General features: G+C 46.7%; 1 protein-coding gene across 4 annotated transcripts in view; it reads left to right on the top strand.

The window, feature by feature from the left end:
- The window catches only part of PEX14 (peroxisomal biogenesis factor 14), a 139,709-nt gene that overhangs the window by 19,192 nt on the left and 99,990 nt on the right, over nucleotides 1–20,527 (top strand). For 2 of the 4 annotated variants that reach the window (XM_059691288.1, XM_059691285.1), the window contains exon 2: nucleotides 3,940–3,987. The exons of 1 other annotated variant lie outside the window; for it this stretch is intronic. In XM_059691288.1, the coding sequence (XP_059547271.1) occupies nucleotides 3,940–3,987 (48 nt within the window). Of the gene's footprint in view, nucleotides 1–3,609; nucleotides 3,846–3,939; nucleotides 3,988–20,527 lie in introns of those variants that run through there. One more of the 4 variants, XM_059691287.1, reaches the window with a different exon arrangement.

Genomic DNA, 20,527 nt, shown 5'->3' with positions numbered 1-20,527 from the left:
AGCATAAGGAAGCAGTGGTCAGGATTCTCTAAGGGGGCCTGTTGGTGGTTTGGATGAACAGTTCTTCATTGCGTGCCTTGCAGGATATTTAGCCTCCCAGGCACCTGCCCTCTATATGGGGACTCCCTGGTCATTGTGACAACCAGAAACACCCGCCCACATTTTCAAGTGCCCCTTGCGGGTGGTTCTCCCGCGGTTGAGAAGCATCAGGCCACAGCACTGAGAGTAGGCCAGGTGTGTGTGAGGTCGGAGGTGAAGTGTTCCAGGGAAAGACAAGGCACTGCCGGTCCTCTGCTTGTCTCACGTGGGATTATGTATACAGAGTGATTCCTTTGTTTTAACTTTTTAGGTGAAAATATTTAAGCACGTGTTTATTGAGGACCAGTGTTATTCTAAGTGCTGAAGACCAGCCTTCAATGAAGTACAGTGCCTGTCTTCAAGGAGCTTAAAATCCAGTGGGGAGAGAGAATCAACTAGCTCCCCAGCGAAGAATTTCAGGTGGTGGTACCAGTATGGAGAGTAGTAGGGCTGTTTTGGTCATCCAGAGACACTTTTCTAAAGGGTTCTGAGACAGGAAATGGGGGATGGACCATCTTAGACTGCAGACATGCTAGAGAACGATCTAGAATATAATCCGTATTGGGCAATTTCCAGATTGGCAAGAAGCTCTGTATTCACTGATAAGGTCAGACTGACCTCAGGCAGCACTGTGAGTTCGTTTGGGGAAACGCTTGCTCCTCTCTTAGTAGCCCTGAGATTGCTTTTGGAGGCCTGGCTTTGGTGTGCTGGGATGCCAGGCTTGAGGAAGCCAAACCTTGAGGAATTTGGAGAGTGTTGCTGTTTGAAGTTCCTTGGTGGGGACATGTACACATATATGTGCTACTTGTACCCTTGGAATATCCTGGGAAGAATATATAAGGAACTAGCATCAGTGATGGGTCGCCTAAGGAAGAAGGGACTGAGTGTTGGGATGAGAGGAAAGCTTCCTTTAAAATTTTTTAATATGTAAAGTTTTTGTTTTTTTCAAAATATATTTTTTTTATTGATTTTTTACAGAGAGGAAGGGAGAGAGATAGAGAGTTAGAAACATCGATGAGAGAGAAACATCGATCAGCCGCCTCCTGCACATCTCCTACTGGGGATGTGCCCGCAACCCAGGTACATGCCCTCGACCGGAATCGAACCTGGGACCTTTCAGTCCACAGGCCGATGCTCTATCCACTGAGCCAAACCGGTTTCGGCAATATGTAAAGTTTTTTAAAAAGCAGAATATATTTTCATGGCTCAAAATTTAAAAAGGTACAAAAGGTATGTGATGAAAGAGACTTGGTACTGTATAGTGCTTCAAGTTTTCCTTCTGGCAAATATTAGTTGTTCAAGAGATAAACTAATTTAAGGGAAGTACCTTGGTGATCACTCAGGAAGAAAGTTTTGGGTTAAGTCAGAATGAGGCCTCCTAAATACTAAGCTGTTTGCATTGGATTGTTTCATCAAGTCAAAAAATCTACATTATTATTGATGGGGCAGCATTAAAGTTGGTGCTAATAAAATGTGGTCTAAACAAAACTTGATTATTTTGATTAATTAGAAAGGTTCAGGCCCCTTTATTATCAGTTACTAACTGAGTCATCGTGGGTGAGTTATTTAACATCCCTTGCCTCAGTTTCCTCATCAGCAATAATTCTATAAATTTATTGTGAGAATTAAGTGAAGGATGAGCTAAATAAATGTTAGCACTTAGTATTTACCAAATGGAGTGAAGGCAGCTTCAGGAAGATAATCAACTTTAATATTTAGTCCATTCAGTTGAATTAGAACCATTGCTCTCTTCTTCACTGCTCATCATTCATTCTACAAATGTCTATGGAATGCCTGGTTTGCACCTGCTACTGTCCCAGGCCCTAGGGATACAGTGCAGAGCAGACACAGTTCTGGAGTTTATCATGTGGTGGGGGACAGTAGGCTGTTAGTATATAATAGAGATTTGAGCCGTCATGGGTGTCAGAGAGGGAAGGTTTCCCTGGGGAAGTGACAAGTTAAGTTGTCAGAGGGAAAGGAAGGAATAGCATGTGCAAAGGCCCATTTGACAGAGGAGGCAAAGGCCAGTGTGTCTGTTGTGGGCAGAGCTAGGGGATGCGGTGCCACGCAGACTGAGATGTAGTCAGAGTAGATGCAAGGCCTTGCAGGCCATGCTGAAATGTTTTTTCTGTATTAGACTTGTTTACTGGGGTGGGCGGGTGGATTCGGGGTGAGATGATTGGATTATCGCTTGGAAAGATAGTCTGTTTGCAGTGTGGAGAATGAATGGGAAGAGAGCCAGCATGAGTGTGGGTGAGCTGATTAGAAGGCCTTTGCAGCGGCTCAGGCAGATTTTGGAAGCATGGACCATGGTGCTGGCACTGGATATGGAGAGAAGTGAATGGACTGAGTCCGTGGATATTTAGGAGGAATATTGGCAGGGCTTGATAATGAGTTAGCCCTGGCGAGTCAGGGAGAAGGAGCTGTCAAGGATGGCCTTGTGTTCACATATTTTGGTGGAAGGTTGTCCCATTCACTCAGATAGGGAACACTGGAAAAGGACACGTGTAGCAGAGGGAGGAGATTATGAATCTGCTATGGATTTAAGTCCAAGAGGAGGCAGGGAGGCAGTCGGATGTAGAACTCAGAGGCATCTGGGCTCGAGATCTAAATGCAGGAGCTTCTTGATGCCTGAGCCTTGGGAGGGAGGGAGGAAGGGAGGAGAAGCATGCTCACCTGGCCTGAGACTTGCTACCTGGCTTCATGCTGGCTGGCCTTGGCCTGGGACAAGAGGAGCACTTGAGACAGGACTTTGTATGAGGATGGAGTCCGTCTTCCAGCAGAGTCCTTGCCAGTGTGCATGTGCCAGCTGTGTGGTGGCATCTGGGCGTAAGGACATCGTGGGGGACCCTCTGTGGAGTGCACTCTTCCCTTCCCTACCTCCTATTCTTTTTCCTAGGAGCCTGCCACTTGCCATCTTGAACTGGCTGGGGGAGTGTGGAGGCTGGAGGCTGGCTCCTAAGACCCACACATTAGCTGCAGTTGTCTGGATTTTATCTGTAGATAATTGGAAATTGGCTTGAACATCAGTACAGTAAACCAATCATAACTCTCGCAAACTGCTTGTTTTATGCTTTTGGAGGTTTGTAAATTTCCTCCGAGCCTGTCTGTCTCTGTCTCTGTCTCTCTCTTTCTCTAAGTTTTGGTAAGATCAGTCAAGGGTGGAAGGCAGATGTGAGGGTGAGGGAGAGATCCAGAGGAGAAGGAAACAACAGATTAGAGCCGGGCGAGTGGGCCACAGTGCTGCCTGCCTGCCAGTCGGTCCGTTTATCTGTCAGCCTGTCACTAGCTTATTGTGAAAAAAGAGTTTAAGCCTGGCTTTCTTTTCTGCTGTGGATCGCTGTCCTCAGAGACTAGTGTAGGAACCAGGGTAGATCTCGCTTTCCTGGTTCCAGATAGATGCCCAGAGAAAATCCCGGGTGTGGGCAACTGGGGCCCCCTTGTGGCTGGATCCGTTTCTCCACTTTTGCTCTGCCTTTCCTGGTCAACTCCTAGTTGGGAGGAGGCAAAAGGTTTTGCTTTCACTTAACACCTTCCTGCTGGACTTCGCTATTTCCATGGATTTGGTGATGGTCCTCAGCCCCTGCTGCCCAGCTGCTGGTCTTGGGTCCTCCTAAGCCAGGCCCAGCCTTCTCGAGGTGCTGGCACTGAACCCAGGCAGCCTCTTCGTGTTTGCTGGAACTTCAGACTCTTCGGGCCACTGCTTACAGATAGCCCACCCAGCACACTCTACAGTGTGAAAAAACGGAGAGAAATATGAGAAAGGGGTTTGTGTGTGTTGCTTGAGAGTAGAATGTCTTTGGTTTTGATGTCCATTGGGTGGCACTGTGATCTTATTTTTGTTTCTGTTTTTCTTTGCAGCCAAGCTCTAGTCCAGGAAGTGAAAATGTGATGCCTCGAGAGCCACTGGTAAGAATCCAGGTTACATATGTATCATTTTCTAATAGTTAAAATACAATGTGAGTTTCAAGAAACCCTATGGTCTTACAGCTTTTCATCAGTAGTGTCCCTTTAAAAGTAGATGTTGTGTGGAGACTAACTCCATCAGTGACCTCTGACTTCTGACTTCCTGGCATCAGGAATTAGTAAGATCTCTTTAGTAAAGCCTCATCTTCTTTTTATTTAATCTTTATTTATTGATTTGAGAGAGAGAGAAAGACAGAGAGAGAGATTTGTTGTTCCACTTATTTATGCGTTCTTCCACTTATTTATGCATTCATTGGCTGATTTTTGTTTGTGTCCTGACTAGGGATCAAACCCACAACCTTGGCATTTCGGGATGATGCTCTAATCAACTGAGCTACCTGGTCAGGGCAAAGCTTGATCTTTTCTGGAACTGAAAGCATCCACCCCAGTTGGTGACACACCACTTGGCTTATTGCTGATCAATAGTAATTAGTGGGGCGCCTGAAACCTTTGGGGGCTGAGTTGGAGTGAGGCTGCTGGGCTTAACCAAGTTGCTGCTTGATTGTATAGAATAGCCATTCTTTTTTTTTCTTTTCTTTTAATATCACTCGAGGATATTTTTCCATTTATTTTTAGAGAGAGTAGGAGAGGGAGAAACAGAGAGAAATGTCAATGTGAGAGAAACACATCGATTGGTTGCCTCCTGCATGCGCCCCAACCAGGGCTCAGGCTGGGGAGGAGCCTGCAGCTGAGGTATGTGTTCTTGACCAGAATTGAACCCAGGACCCTTTGGTCTGCAGTCCGACACTCTATCCACTGAGCCAAACTGGCTAGGGCTGGAATAGCTGTTCTTTGCCCCTAAGGGTGAGGGCACCTCAGGTGGCCTTTGAAGAACAGTTAAGGGAGGGAACTCCATTTTGCCTGGTTAGTAGTTAGGTTTATGATATTTGTTTCCTGCTTATATTATTGTCAGGGAAGAGGCCTACTAGGTGCCGAAGGTAATTTTCTTGACAAAGTGCTTTTGCTCGGGGGTCTGAGCCAGAGTGCCTGCCCGCCTGCCCCATTTTTATCCTACTTTGCATTTCAGGATGGTTGCCGGTCCTGTTGGTGGGGTAGAGAGACCTGTTCTGTACAAACCAGACATGTTTTATGGAGGGGCCAGCTTTAGGTTGAACTTTTCAGAGCTTTTCTATCTTTGAATGTTGACAACAAGGTTAGGGATGTACTGCCCAGCTTTTGTTTCTGCGGGGCCTGCTGTTTCGCCTGTTTTTCTTCCTTCTCCTCTGGCAGTAGTGTGAGGAGGGAAGGAGAGGGCCTTAGCGTTGTGAGCAAGTCTGCATGAATCCTAGCCTGTTCTAAGGCTTTCCAGGACAGAGGGGAGAAAGACCAGGGCGATACAAGCCCTGCCTGGACTGTTTCAGGACAGTGCTACTGCCATCATGTCACCTGTTGTTACCAAAAATGGCTCATTTTCACCTGTCCCCGCAGTGGCTTCATTTCACTCTTTTGGGATCGCCTGAGGTCTTCCTTGAGATCACGGTGGTGTGAAAGCCAGTGTCTAGGTAGACCTTGAGTATTTCCCACGGGGCCTGCCACACTGCCCCTCGGGCTGAAGTTATAGTTGGTTTTGGAGTGATGTCCAAATTGAACATGACAGTCCTTTTCAATCCTTTATTCCTCAGTCTCTTTAAATTTTGACCTCCTAATTTAACTATTGATCACCAGGAGAGCGGCCGGTCCATTCTGGGGGGTCATGGTTGGACAAACTCTGGGAGGTCCTTTCTAGCAGGGAGCCCCAAGCAGTTGGCAGCCTCACTGATTTCGGGGTATGTGGAGCCCTGCAGCCCCTTTGCTCTACTAATGTTTCTGTTCATGCTCTTTTCCTGCTGCACTGTGCATCTGCTTGTTGGTTGGTTGTATTTTTATTTCTTTCTTTTCTGGGAGGCCCTGAGCAGTCTTCAAACCCTAGTAGCCTGTGATTGTCCAGAGTTCAGACTCATTCTCTCCAGGCCAACTCTACAATTACCTTATATTTAATTAATATTTTTTCCCCTCTTTACGTACTTGCTGCATAATTGCTCAGAGGAAAGAAAACACATAGCAGCAATTTATATATATATAAAAAAAACAATAATTAAAAAAAAAACCCGAAATAAACTCCCATCTCATTTGGGCTGATCCTATGAGTTGGGTAATTAGAGCCCTATTAAAAGGTAGACCCCTCTTTTTTTATTAAATTTTTTATATTAAACTCCCACAGTCTCTCAGTCATGGCCTTATTGCTTTTGGCCAACCATTTGCAGCAGCCTGATTAAATGAGGGCACCAGCCGAGTTGTATGGTCTTGTGTGAACTACTTCTGCCTCTTGGGAGTGGCGGTGGGAGGGTGCCAGGCAGAGGAGCCCGCCAGGGGCTAGCGAGAGCTCGTGTGGCAGGTTGTGGGTACAGGACAAGCTGCTCTGAAGCGGGTGCTGAGTCACAGGTGCTGGAGAAGGGACGGACGGTAGCCCAACCACAGAAAGCCCGATAGCACAGGGATTCTGGCCGGGGGTGTTACCCATTCCCTGGATGCTCGGGAGGAATAGACAATTGAAGACTAAAACTAAGCCTCTTCTTAAGTAATTTATATATTTTATCTGGGGGAGGAAAGGCATTTGTATACATGAAACAATTAGCAAAAAACACAGGGCTGTATATAATTTAACGAACAGTATAAAATCGTGTATAATTGGTGCAGAATTGCCTGGCGTGGAGTCTGAGAGAGCCCTCATTATTCAGAGGAGGAGTTGCAGAGGAAGCGGGGTGGAGGGTGAGGGGTACTCAGAGTGGGTTTTGTGGAGCTGGAAGCCAGGTCTGGAGGAATGGGATAGTTCAGTGCTGAGGGAACACCCTGCTATGCTATTTTTGTTTTTGTTTTTAGCTGAGTGCAAAATTCCTTAATGGGAGCTGCCTGTTCTCTACAGTAAAAGGGCTAAGCACAGGATGCTAACGGCAAATGCTGGTGTTCTTTGTCTCCAGAACTAGATGATCACCTTGGAATAACTTCCCCCTTATGAAAAACTAGAGGCCCCGTGCACGGATTCATGCACTGGTGGCGTCCCTCAGCCTGGCTTGTGCCATCTCGCAATCCGGGACCCCTCGGGGGATGTCGCGGGCTGAAACCGGCAGTCCGACATCCCCCAAGAGATGTAGTAGTGCTCGAAGCAGCAGGTTGCTGGGGCGCTCCCCCTCATCCTGGCCCCACTGTGCCTGCCACAGGCTGGTGCCCAGTCAGTCCCGATTGGGAGAGGCTGGCGCCACTGCCGCCACAGCGGTGCTCACCAGCCGTGAGCACAGCATCTGGCGTCCGTTGGTTAGCTGAGCGGCGCTTCCACTGTGGGAGTGCACTGACCACCAGGGGGCAGCTCCTGCATTAAGCATCTGCCCCCAAGTGGTCAGTGCGCATCATAGCAACTGGTCGATCAGTCGTTCGGTCGACTGGTTGCTTAGGCTTTAAATATATAGACGGGGGGCTCTGACAGAAGAGGCTCTATTGACTGCAGGTGGATGTACGTATTTGGGTTTCTGCATGATTGTTTGCTTTATTGCTAGGGAAGGAGGGCCGGATTTTATTTCTGTCCTCTCTGGACAATACAAGCAGGCTTGTGATTTTGTGCTGAGAAGTATGGTCTTGTAGTTTCTAAATGATGTTTGTGTTTATGTCCGTCCCCTTGTCTTGATTCTACGCAAGCAGTGACACTTCATGCTACTTTTTCTTGCCCCTTAAATTCTCCTCCCCCCAAAAAACGAACCCAGCAACCCTAACTGTATTAGTGGGATAGTTGCTCTATAATGTCATAAAGTTGTCAGTGCTTGAGATTGGTGAACAGACCAGTTTGACAAATTCTGAGAACTCCCAGTTGAAATTCTAATTGTTAATGACAAAACTCTTTGTATTAGTTAAAACAGCTGATTACTTTTTCTTCCTCATTGTTTCTTTATTGAGCTTTTCCTCCAAGAGCAAAGAATTTTGACAGCCCCTCCAGCTTCTCCCAGACCTGTTCAAAGCCTTCTGTAAATTTCCTGAAGACCTGAGTTTTCTTGTCACCTTGTGGACACATGCTCAGGCTCACTCAAAGGCTCTAGGTCAGTGGTTCTCAACTTTCCTAATGCTGCGACCCTTTAATACAGTTCCTCATGTTGTGGTGACCCAACCATAACATTATTTTCGTTGCTACTTCCTCACTGTAATGTTGCTACTGTTATGAATCGTCATGTAAATATCTGATATGCAGGATGTATTTTCATTGTTACAAATTGAACATAATTAAAGCTTAGTGATTAATCACAAAAACAATATGTAATTATATATGTGTTTTCCGATGGTCTTAGGCGACCCCTGTGAAAGGGTCGTTCGACCCCCAAAGTGGTCGCGACCCACAGGTTGAGAACCGTTGCTCTAGATGGATTCACTCTGGCAGGATGAAGTCCTGCCTTGCTGATGGGTCTTTAAGGATGGGTAAAGCCTGGCCAGTCTGCCTCAGTGGTTGAGCATCGACCTATGAACCTGGAGGTCACGGTTTGATTCCCGGTCGGGGCACATGCCCAGGTTGCTATCCCCAGTGGGGGACGTGTAGGAGGCAGCCTATCCATGATTCCTTCTCATCATGAATGTTTCTATCTCCCTTCCTCTCTGAAATAATAAAAAAAAAGAAATAAAGAAAAGAATGGGTGGACATTGTCGGCATGGAGTAACTCAGTTCCTATCTTGCTTGGATACAGAAACTGGGGTTAAGTAACCTTCCGAGAGTCCTTTTAGTCATATGATGTAGGTTATTTGAAGTAAGCAGTAAATAAGTTTCGTTTACCTATCTACTTGTTTCAACGCAACAAATTTCTCAATATTCAGCAACACTATTGCTCATCTACTTTATATGCTTATGGGTTTTGGCTAAACTAGAATTTCAGCTTTTTGCTCATTGACATCAAGTTCTTTCTAATGGATGAGTCTTCTGCGTGTTCTCTTCCTCTAACTGTAAAGTATAGGGTTTGTTGTTGTTTTGTTTCTGTCCTTTCCCTGTATCCACCCACCAAAAGAATGCTAAGCTTACATGAATGTATTTTTATAAATGATGATAGTGATTTCTACTTTATCACTTTCCCTAGGACCAATATTTTTTGGTATACTGGATTATTATTTTTTTTTAAAAAAATGTATTTTTATTTCAGAGAGGAAAGGGGAGAGAGAGAGAGAGAGAGAGAGAGAGAGAGAGGAGGGAGGGAGGAAGAAAGGTAGGTCAATGATTGCCGGGAGCCGGTCCATCCTTGCTGTTTCAAGGGACCTGGCATATATGGCATATGGTTCTTAATATGTTTGCTTACCTTCTTGGCGCTGTGTTTTAACCAAAGTCACCTCTCCGAGAAAGGTTGAATCCCCAGGTAGGGATTTCCCCTGAAGTTAGGGAGGGAATAAAACCCCTCAACTAAGTGCCAGGCGGGTAATTAATCCCTTTAACTACGAACAATCATGCTTAAACTACATAATCTTTTCTCCCTGGAATGGAGATAAGAAATGCCCTAACCTTTGTAATAGAGATTGATAGGATTGAATCAACTGGTATAAATACAGTTGTAACAAGACAGAAACAGACAGAACTCAGAACAGAATCAAGAAGACAGAACCTACACGGAGCCTAGAGACAGAAGAACTTCGCTGGAGAGAGCATGCCGGAGGATCCTGGAGAGGGACTGGCCTCGGAGCCTAGAGACAGAGCCTAGCGGGAGAACATGGCAAGGGATCCTGGACTGAACCTGACTACAGAGATTGGCAGGAGAACCTGACTGGAACCTGGACACTGAACCCGACTGGAGAGCCTGGACAGAACCTGGCTGGAGAACCTAGCGAGGGAACATGGCTACAGAACCTCGCTGGAGATCCGAAGCAGAACCTCTCTGGAGATCCGGGCTAGAGATCCTGGCTAGGCTGCTGATCAACTGAACACTGTCTCCGTGTCATTCCTTCTTCGCCGACTCCGTCCACACCTTTGGGGACCCCTGGACCTGCTGGGGTTGGACCCCGGCAAATGATGAGAGAGAGAGAGAGAGAATCATTGATTGGCTGCCTCCTGCACGCCCCCTACTGGGGATTGAGCCGGCAAACCAGGCATGTGCCCTTGACCGTAATCAAACCCGGGACCCTTCAGTCCACAGGCCAACACTCTATCCACTGAGCCAGACCGGCTAGGGCAGTATGCTGGATTCTTAAAAATAAGGACACTCGACACTTGCAGACCCAGGCTGAGTGCCGGCAGTTTTGTCCTCTAAGTAGAGTCCTCAGGTTTCTTCTCCTTGAGGCTAAGACGGAACCTTGCCCACCTGGATTCTGCAACGTGCATTTGATCTCAGGTCTTCTGGGGGAACTCATCCACCTTACACCTGGACACCTAGGGATTTTCTCTTTACTTCTACGTCAGTTAACCAGAGGCCGGTAATCAAAAGGCCGTTCATATCTCGATGAATTTAGGGAGCTAGGCTGTGAGCCTCTGTTTGAGAATGCCTGTGGCTAGTCTTCTAGAGACCTCTCATGTAGTTCTGCAGGCACCTCCCTGTGTTTGGATCTTTTGTGGTTAGAGTATTTTGGTGAACTTGCTGGTGGGCTCACTGTGGCTATGCTGGATTCTTAAAAATAAGGACACTCGATACTTGCAGACCCAGGCTGTGTGCCAGCAGTTTTGTCCTCTAAGTAGAGGCTTTTCCCCCACCAAGACATTTCTGAAGGATGACATTCATATGCTCAGTGCATTTCTTTGTGTGTACACTCATGTGCACTATGGATGTGTGTATATTTGCATATGTAGAACATGTAACACACACCTTTTAACAAAATTCAGAGCACTTGGTGGGGAAATAAAGTTGATTTTAATATTGTATTCATGAAAGTGTTTTATAAGCATAGGGGCAATGAAACTAGCCATTTAGAGATTTCAGAAACTTGTCATTTTTCTTCCCCAGGAAAAATAAATAAATAAATAAATAAAGCAAATGTACAGTATTAAGCATTATTATTTTAAAAATATATAGTGGTTGATTTCTACGGGCTTGTTGAATAATAGAGTTAGGTTTGCTCATGTGAGCTGTAATTTCCGCCTCTGTTTCTCACTCGGACATCAGGATGTAGGTGACTGGGCATGACATTATAAGGATAATCCTAAATCTGCTATTTATTTATTTATTTATTTATTTATTTATTTATTTCTTGACCCAAGAATATGTTTATTTTTTTTTAGAGAGAGAGTAAGGGAGCTTGAGAAACATCGAAGTAAGAGACACTCATTCATCCATTGAGAGACTCATTGCCTCTCGTATGCTTCCCGACTGGGTTTCGAACCTGCAATCTAGGTATCTGCCCTGTCCAGAAATTGAACCTGCAACCTTTTGGTGTACAGGATGATGCTCCAACCAACTGAGCCACCCAGCCAGGGCTATTTATTTATATTTAAGAAGTGAGTTATCTGTCGATTTGGGTACTTACACTGTTACTAGCAACACAGGCCGGGGAGGACCCCTCATAACTGCTGCTGAGAAATTTGGGACCAAAAATTAGTGTAAACAGCTGGGGGTGGGTCTCCTGGTGCAGCTCTCTGCTGGGGTCGATGTCCTGTGCCCAGACCCCGCGTACTGGGCCTGCGGCCTGGGCACCTTCCAAATAGGAAAAACTTGGCCGTGCCTCCTCCTCCGTTTCCCTCTCAACAGTGCAAAACCTCTAGTAAAACCAACACTCCTCTTGTAACACGGACACCCTCATGGGAGGGTGCCTAAGGGTCCCTCCTGTCCTCCATCCGGGGGAGGAAAATGGCTTAGAACTAAATGCTGAAGAGGATGAACTGGAGAAAAGTCTCGTTCTGTCTCTGGGTGGCTTCTCTGTGATCTCTGGGCCACTTACTGATTTTGAGATGACTACCTCTTCCTACCCGTCCTTCCTATTGTGCACTGGGAGGGTTTAGTCCATAGACCAGGCGGCTGCCTTTCAAGTTCTTTCCTCTTTCAGGTAAATGAAGAGGTTGCTTTTTCAGTTGTAAGGTATCCTTTTACAAATAATTATTAGATGAATCGAAACTCTTAGGAGTAATAATTAGAGGAGTGGAATTTGAAATACTTTTTCAGCTTTGTTTATCCTTTGGGTTCCTGGCTTTCCTGGTAACACTTTACATTTGCTATAGTTCCTGTAATCAGAGGCCTGGCTGTTGGGTAACCATACAGTGCCCTCGTTTCAGAGACGTGGGAACTGAGGAACTGGGCACTTGAGGCCTCTTCGCAGAGCCGCACGGTGCCGGGAGTTCGTCTTTCATCTCGTCCCCGGCAGCATTGCTCTGGAGGAAGTGGGTCGTGTCCCCCCTTTTCTCCTGGAGACAGAGTCCTTGAGTCCTTCAGGGCGCGGCCTACCCCTTGCTGAGGACGGGCTGTCCAGAGCTTTACTGGGCAGAGGGACGTTCTCAAAGGTTCTTCTTTTGCTTAAAATCGATTATTAATCTCATTTGAAAGAAGTTTTACTTAAAAGGGTATTTTTAATTGTGACCTAAAATAGGGGTGTTCCATGTGGCAAACTCAATAAATCCCCCAGTCTGGGGACCACTGAATGTCAAATACTTTGGACAGCCGTGTGCCCTGCGTTTTGCACGAGAATTTCAGTTTAAAACATTTTAGCTCATTGTCAACCCACATAGGCCAATTTGGGTTTGAAAATATGATCTTGTAGTTAATCCCACTTCTGTGCCGTGAGAAGCCGCAGGAAGATAAAGTGGTGCTTTGGAGAAGGACGCCTTCGCCGCCCTTCCTTCTTCCCTCCCAGCTCTCCTCTCTTTTATGGTTTGTAGTTATAACCAAGATTTATGCTTGTTGCTCCACAAATCTTCTCTCTGCCATTATGAGTTTGTCCGAACAGCCTAGAGATGGGGCCGACACTGAGTGATTCCTGAGGTAAATCTGCCCAGGGCACTCCCCGACACTTGGGCTCAGAGCGAGCTAACTCATAGCCCTCAGGGGCCGGGCGGATCTATTGCCTTGTCTAGAAGAAGACATGCTGTCACCTTTGTGACCTCTTGCCTAGCAGTGACCTTGGTGGCACAGCTCTCCTGTTTGTGCTTACAGAGTCCCGGGGGTGGGGGGGATGAGGCTGGGTCAGCCGTCACCCCCTTCACCCAGCAGTGTCCACCACGAGGCCTTTCCCTCTTGCTCTGTGTCCCCTGTCACCTAGTAGGGCCACAGCAAGAGGGTCTTGAGGGACAGGGCTGCTTTCTCCAGGCTGGTGGGGAGGATCTGCTAATAGAATCAGGCACGTAAGTTGGTTATTTGTATAAATGGTTTAGTTTTCCCACCGTTTACCAAACGTGGATTTTGAGGGAGAAGGGGAAGAGTAAGCAGCCTTTGTTAAACATCTTCCCCCCTTCCTTATTCTTCCCTTTTGCTGGTCCTTTTGTCTCGTGTGTACTTTTGAAAGTCATTTCACATCTCTTGTGCAGTACATACATTTTTTAAAGTGTTAAGAGCTTGCATTCGGCACACTCCTTGAAGCAGCCAGCTAGCTGATGTGGCACCGGGGGACCTACTCACCCAGGCCAGCGTGCCCTGAACCTGTGTGAGCCAATTGCATTTGTTAATGATTTAGGCTGTTTACTAAACATGCTGTCAATAGGTGAAATATAAATAAATGTGAACAGAGGGACCTACAAATACCGTGTGTTTTATAAACAAATGTGAAAAGGGTTCTATGAAAACTGAGCTGAATGCTTTGGTAAGTGTGAGCTGCTAAAATGATTGCTGTCTTTTGAGGTGTGAACAAGACGGCAGTTAAGCTAGGGGAAGATCATAAAAATCTAGAAGTATTTGGTACTTTGATTTGCTTTACTAATTTCTTTCAGTTCTGGCTTTGCTTTAGAAATGGTGAAGGGTGTGTTCTGGGTGGGGTTTATGCAAGAAAGACGTCTGTCTGGGAACTTCAGTCTGTGGGCCCACACTCAAAGAAAAGGTCTTGGCTCTACATCAAAAGATTAGCAAATGACTGTACGTTTATAGGTTTTAAGTTAATGTGAAATGTGTAAGGTATGCAGAGGAGGCTCCATTTTTAATGATTCCCCGCTTTAACTGATTTTTCGATTAACTGACCAATTACAAGCTCTGATCACAAAGGCCAGTAGGGCTTGTGCTATATGAATTGCTGGCCTCGTACTGTTTCTGTATTTTTGTTATCTTGTTTTATCCTAACAAACTGGTGAGAATGACTCTTTTCTTTAGTTTACAGCGAGGAAACAAGCCCAGGGCACACAGGTTCCTGTGCGAGTAAGTGGCAGGCCTGGGATTCAAGCCCCAAAGTCAGCACTGCTGAGCTCTTCTCAGGACCATGCAGTGTGTGGGAGAGGGGCTTAGGGTTAGGCGGGGGCGGGGGTTGGGGGGTGTTGGGGGGGCCTGCCTGGGGACCCTGCTTCCTCTGAGACTGCTGCCTGTGCGCTCTCCCTGCGTGGAGTCTTTTGTGTGCATCTTAGCTGTTGAAAAGGCACCTATTAATTTATCACAGGTGATGTGGCCTCCTTGTTCTTGGAGGAGGCGTCTGCACCCATGCACCTCACTAATGACAGGTTACGCGATCGAGGCAAGATAATAGGATCTTTTCATCTTGTCTGTAGAGCAAGGTGCAATGTCCCTGGTAGCTTCTAGGGGGCAGCAGCCGCTTGTTCTTCGTCGCTTACTGGCAGAGGGAAGGCTCCACAATTGAGCAATTTGCTTTTGACTCCAGCTCTTGAAGTGGTGCTGTGCAGGCTTCAGGGAGTCACCTGGACCCACATAGAAGCTACAGCATCCGGCATCTTCCATCTCTGCTTTCTCTGCCCTCAGGCAGACCCTTTATCTGCGTGCCTGTCCACATCCACAAATCCTCACTGTCAGAGTTCTCGTGCTTGGAAATGAATAGAGATGTCTTTAAGAGAGTAAAATCTTTTTGTCAGATCTTGTTGCCATTGATAACCACTCTAATAATGTTTAGATGTTTTGAAACTTTTCCCTGTGGGTACGTGTCTTTATTCTGTTGGGAACACTGCTGTCATATGGTTGATTACCTGTTTTTCCTGTCAGCATTTCCTTACGCCCCCCCCCCCCCCCCAGGTTTTCAGAACTTTCTTTTCAATTCTCAGTGACTCATTTCAGAAGCACATTAAGGTGGGGGGGGGGGGCGGGGACTTTGGATTTGTCACTTCTTTAGACTTTGGGACCCAAGACTGACAGGTGTGCCTTGTTGAAGTGAGTACCTAGGTCCTGGTCCTCCCAAAGGCTTGGATTTGACCACGGCCCTGACTCAGATCTTCCTCCCGCTGTGTGGCTGAAGCAAGTGATGAAAAGGAGGGTTGGTTGCAGGCGGGACTGGGTGGTTGCAGGGCACACAGAGAAGCAAATGGGCCGCGACATTTCAGCCCTGTGAGGTTTATGCAGGGTTAGCAAGAATTCTCCGGCCTGACTCCGCCGTGGAGGAGCTGGGCCCGGCCCTGTCTGGGGCTTTGCCTGCTTGTGGGCTTTCCTCTGAGGACCCCCCTGGGGACGGGGAGACCTTTCCATCCTGGCTCCAAGAGGGGCTTTCCTCCAAGACAAAGGCGTGCCTCCTAACCTCACCTCCAGCTCGCGCTCTCTGTTGTCTCGCTGAAAAATGGCAGTTAATACATCTGCTAATGAGCAGAAGAAATAACTGGAAATAGTGGCAGATCATTTGACAGGGACGCGGTTTATAACTCCTGTTTATCACGTGATTATTATCATTATTGTTATTTCTGTTGGAGTCTTGAAGAACTCAGCTTGGTCTCCGGAGCCCCATTTTGTTTCTTCCTTTGGAATGTCTAGAAATACCTTTATTTCAGAGAAATCTCGGCTTCCCTCCTCTCCGCCCCTCCCCAGCCCCATCTCCCCTTCCTTCCTGCTCCTCTCCCATTACCTCAGCGGCTCCATCAGGTGGGGTATCCCCTGCTGACCAGACGGCAGAGCTCGGCGGCTGGAGGGATGCCGCGGTGTTTGTTTTTGCAGTTCCTGGATTTGGTTTAATGTACAATTGATTTTTTTAAATGTATTTAATCATTTTTTTCTTACCTCATAAGGATTAACCTGCAGAAACCTCATTTTATCCTAAGTGTGGCTTTGGGAGGAAGGGAGAAGAAAATTGAGTTTCTCTCGCTTATTTTATTCTTTCACTTTTTATTTTCCGAATGGCTTTTCCTGCTGAAGCAGCTCTGTAAAACACAGTGCCTTTTAGTGGCCATTACTTCCTCATTACTAACTGGTCTCTCCTGCTTCCCCTTGTCTGTAAACTAAGTGCAGAGGCCGAAAGGTAATTGGTGGCTCTAGCACAGACTCGCCAATTACTAGTATAGTCAACAGGGAAGCAGCCCGGGATGGTTTGTGGTTGGCACTGGCTGCCCACCTAGCCAATGCGAGTTGGGCTTGACTGGATGGGTCCTTTCCTAATGCTGTGCCTTGGCTTCCCTAATTGCATTACACGGTCTCCCTGACTTACAGGTTCCAACCTCATTTTATCCCTCGTGCGGTTCTCACATCCATGTTGTCCTTTTTAAGTTCCTGCCTCTTGGCCGTGTCCATAAGGTATGAACATGGAGAGGTTTGGCGTTGCGGTTCCCTGGTGCCTAGAATGGTTAGGTGGCAGGCTGCAGATAAAAGATTCTCTTTAAACTAGTAGTTTCTGTACAGTTTTGTCTGCTGAGTTCAAGCAAAGGCATGTCTTTGTGGGTGTCGGTTTCGCCCCCTCTTTTGAGCATTTATCTGATTTGTATTGCACCTTATCTACTGTGCTCTGGCTTAGAGGAGGGAAAATTGCTGTCACTGTTGGGCTGCCATGCCCTTGTGTAAAGCTGGTAGGTGCTGAAGTAGCAAAGGAGTCCCTATGTTGCATGGTCATATTTCCACGCAGAATATATTTTTTGTTTGTTTGTTTCCTAGGTACTTGGCACCTAGGCACTTATTAAATCCTCTATGGGATGGGCATGTATTCTAACTTGGCTCCTGGCAGGAAGTAGGCACTCAGTACATATTTGTAGAATGTGTGCATGTGTGAGTGTGTGTGTGAGTGTGCATGTGTCCTCACGTATGTAGATGGTGGTGGTGAGCCAAGGGGCTGGGGTGAACAGTTGCTGCCTGGCTGCCTGCTGGGAACTTCAGGTGCCACACACTTTTGTGGCTGTGTAGTGTATCATGGCCATGGAGGCAACATAAAGCGGGCATTTTATGAAAGGGAACATCAGAGGAAACATTATAGCTGAGACCTTTATAGCCTTTCCATTATTATGGTTTAAATCTCGACAGTCTTTATGCCTGGTGACACTGGGACCAGCAGAGACCGTTGCACTCGCACCGTCCGCTCTCCACATCCTGTCTGTGCTGCGATAGGCATCGTGAAGTGTGCGGTGCAGGGCTGCCTTGCGCTTTGTCTAGAAACAGCCCCTTTTGACTCAACTTGGAAACTGGATGACTCACCATTCTGTTTGTTTTATTGCAACTGTCATTTCATAAATGCCCCAAAAGCTTTAAACTGTAAATGCCAGAGTGACGTTTTCGCCTTTCCTTTTTATTTTACCTCTTCTGTTATCTCGAATCTTTTTGTTCATGTCTCTCTTTTCTCTTTCCATTTCATAACTATTTTCTCTTTCATTACTCTCTCTTTCTCCTTCCCTTCGTGGCTGCCCTTCCCTGACTTTTGGTGGCTATCCTGGCATCTGTAGTGGAGGTGGGTTTTGCTGACCTCATGGTGCATTCGCTCCAGCTGCACTGCCATCTGACTGAGAGGGACACCCCCCAGTTTATGTTGTGTGGACGTGGGAATGGCCATGCACATCGGCGCTTATGAAGTGTCCATTGGCTTCGGCTCTAGATGCTGATGCCATGTTGGGTCAGAACAGAATCTCACTTTCTGTGCTGCTGCATTTGCTGTCAAATCATGGGTGCCTCTCTCCCCCACATATCCATCTCCGCCATGGGATGGCTGCCGTGTAACATTGAGAGCACTAGGCCGTCCTTGGATGGGCTGTAGGACCGATGAGCGCTGGTGCCCCTCATCAGATGTTTGCCTGTACCATGCCGTCGTCTCCCCTCCTGAGGTGTTAAGAAATGGACTTCCTGAAGTGAAGAGCCCCTGCACAGTCTTTGGGCTTAGGTAGGGTGTTGGGATCTAAAATTTTAAGGAGTTGAGCTCTCAAACTTCCTTTTTTCCTGCAGTGTCTGACACTGTGGCACTTTCCCGAGTCACCTGATGGATGACATGAGCATCACTGGGTGTTAAACACCTGGCCGGGGAGGCAGGGACCCTCTGTGGGTTTACCCGCAGGATGGCAGACAGATTGTGGAATCGTAATGAAGCGGGAGGGGCGTCCCCGATGTTCATCTGGATGGAGATAACAGGCCCAGCATCCGCCTCAGGAGTGTGGCTGCAGGCTGGCACTGGTGCCAGTCGTTGTATTCCACATTTGTCAAATTCATCCTCCGGCAGAACTGATTTTAGAAGTAGCTGCTTATAACGAAAGAGAACAGTGACTTTAAATGCATAGAAACTTCTCTTAATCAAATGCTCCTTGTTTTCTTTTTCTTCTTTTTTAAAGGCCTTTGGTGGAGTGTTTTGGCCTTCAGAGTGAGCCATCCTCTGAATTCTCTTAAAATACAACTTCTTTCCTGTATGTCTCCAGGGAAGGGGAGTATTTCCATGTTATGAGTAGGGGAAAGGTGGTATCGTTACAATAGTTAATAGGTGCATGGCTGTGGATTTTAAAACGAGTTCTGTATATCTGCTGGGCGGCATTCAACGTAGAATGCCATGCGTTTCACCCACTTGGCTAGATGTCTGATTCTGACACAACCGCTGTCCCCGCTGCTGGAAAACAGAAAACCACAGACTGTTAACTCAATACTCTTCCCTTCTGGGGCCGGGGCGGGACGAACGGGGTTCAGATCCAGGTACTCTCCTTCCGCACCCGAAACAGACGTTCCCTTACGCCCACTGACAGTGTGAGCAGGATTCTAGAGTCTCTGGCCATGTTAATTAAACCTCAGTGAGGCGTGCCCTCTGGCCGGCTTACCACCTGGGCATTTACTCCCTGGGACCGGGAGCAGCCTGCCAAGCGCCCCTCGCAGGCTCCTGCCTAGGATGTCTTCTCCCTTCCTGGGCATGGCGTGTTTGAGCGCAAGGATCATTCAGTGCTCATGGCCTGTTCATTCCTTGGCTTCTGTGCTGAGCTCTCCAGCAGGGGTGCCAATTCTTCCATTTAGCTGACTATTATATAGCCCTTAAAAGGGAAGGGTTTATTTTAGCTGGCTGCTATATTGATTGCTATAGGGACGTTTCTATTTTCACTGGCTGCTATATTGACTGGGAAAGGGAAAGGGGCTGTATTGCCGGGAGCTGTCATATTGACTGTTACAGAAAAGATCTGTATTTAAGCAGTACCAGTGCACTGGGATCTCCCAGGCAGGATATTAATGCTAATTCATCCGCTCACCCCCTGCTGTGAGTGTTATTTGTTTAAATCTGTAGATTCCCACAGCGCGTTTATATCCTCACTAGAGTGAGCTCCGCTCCCTGTAATTATTTAACATTATATGCTGATATAAATTGTAACAGTTAAAGAATGGTAATGAGTGGCCAAAAAAGAAAATAAAATAGAAAAGAAGGAAACAGGAAAATAATAGAAAAAAGAAAGGGAGAAAATACATGAAAAGCACAAAACATATATGTGTGTGTGTGTATGTATATATATTTATAAATGTGTGCATATGTGTGCATGTATGACATGAAAAGTGGCAGAGTGAGATTCTAAAACAGCAGTGAGCAACTTTCTCCTACTCCAAGTCGACTTGTACAGTGTTGCCCAGTCCATGTATTGTGATCTGTGTATGTGCATGTGCTCACGTCACCCACAGAAAGATGCTTCTGGTGTGTGCTCTCTTATGCAGTTTGCACACATGAGCATAGTTAGAGAGAGAGAGAGAGAGAGAGAGAGAGAGAGAGAGAGAGAGAGAGAGAGAGAGAAAATGAGAATGTGTGTGTGTGTTCCGTGTAGCGGCAGGAAATTCATCCATAGCGACTCAGCTTTTTGATGAGCAGCTGATACCTGGTTTTCCTTTGAGTTTCCTGTTCATTTGGAACTCTGGGCCTGAGACCTATTGGGGAAAGCTGGGGGGCATGCTCAGCTGGGATTGAACTGATAGGCCATTGGGTGTCACTGTCGCTCTACTGGCTATAGTTGAAAGGGTTTTTCTGCTGTGGAAACTGGATTTCAAGAGAAAAGTTTTTTTGCTCAAGTTCAAGGTGCTGTCTGAGATGTTTGTCTGCATTTTGAGATCCCTTTTTAAAGATAGTTGTGTTGTTTGCTCGTTTTTGCTGTGCTAAAGTCTGGCATTTTGATTGTTCTTGAAAATTGTGTGCTGATTCCAAGCTCTGTTTGGAATCACCTGGAGCACAGCAGGTGAGGACTTCCCATGAGCAGAAAAAAAGAGGCAGCTGAACAGCATCCTGGAAACCCACTTAACAG

The sequence above is a fragment of the Myotis daubentonii genome, chromosome 3 (genome assembly GCF_963259705.1).
Source record: "Myotis daubentonii chromosome 3, mMyoDau2.1, whole genome shotgun sequence".
NCBI lineage: Eukaryota > Metazoa > Chordata > Mammalia > Chiroptera > Vespertilionidae > Myotis > Myotis daubentonii.
Note: the sequence above shows the minus strand (reverse complement) of the source record. Positions and strands in the feature narration are given on the sequence as shown.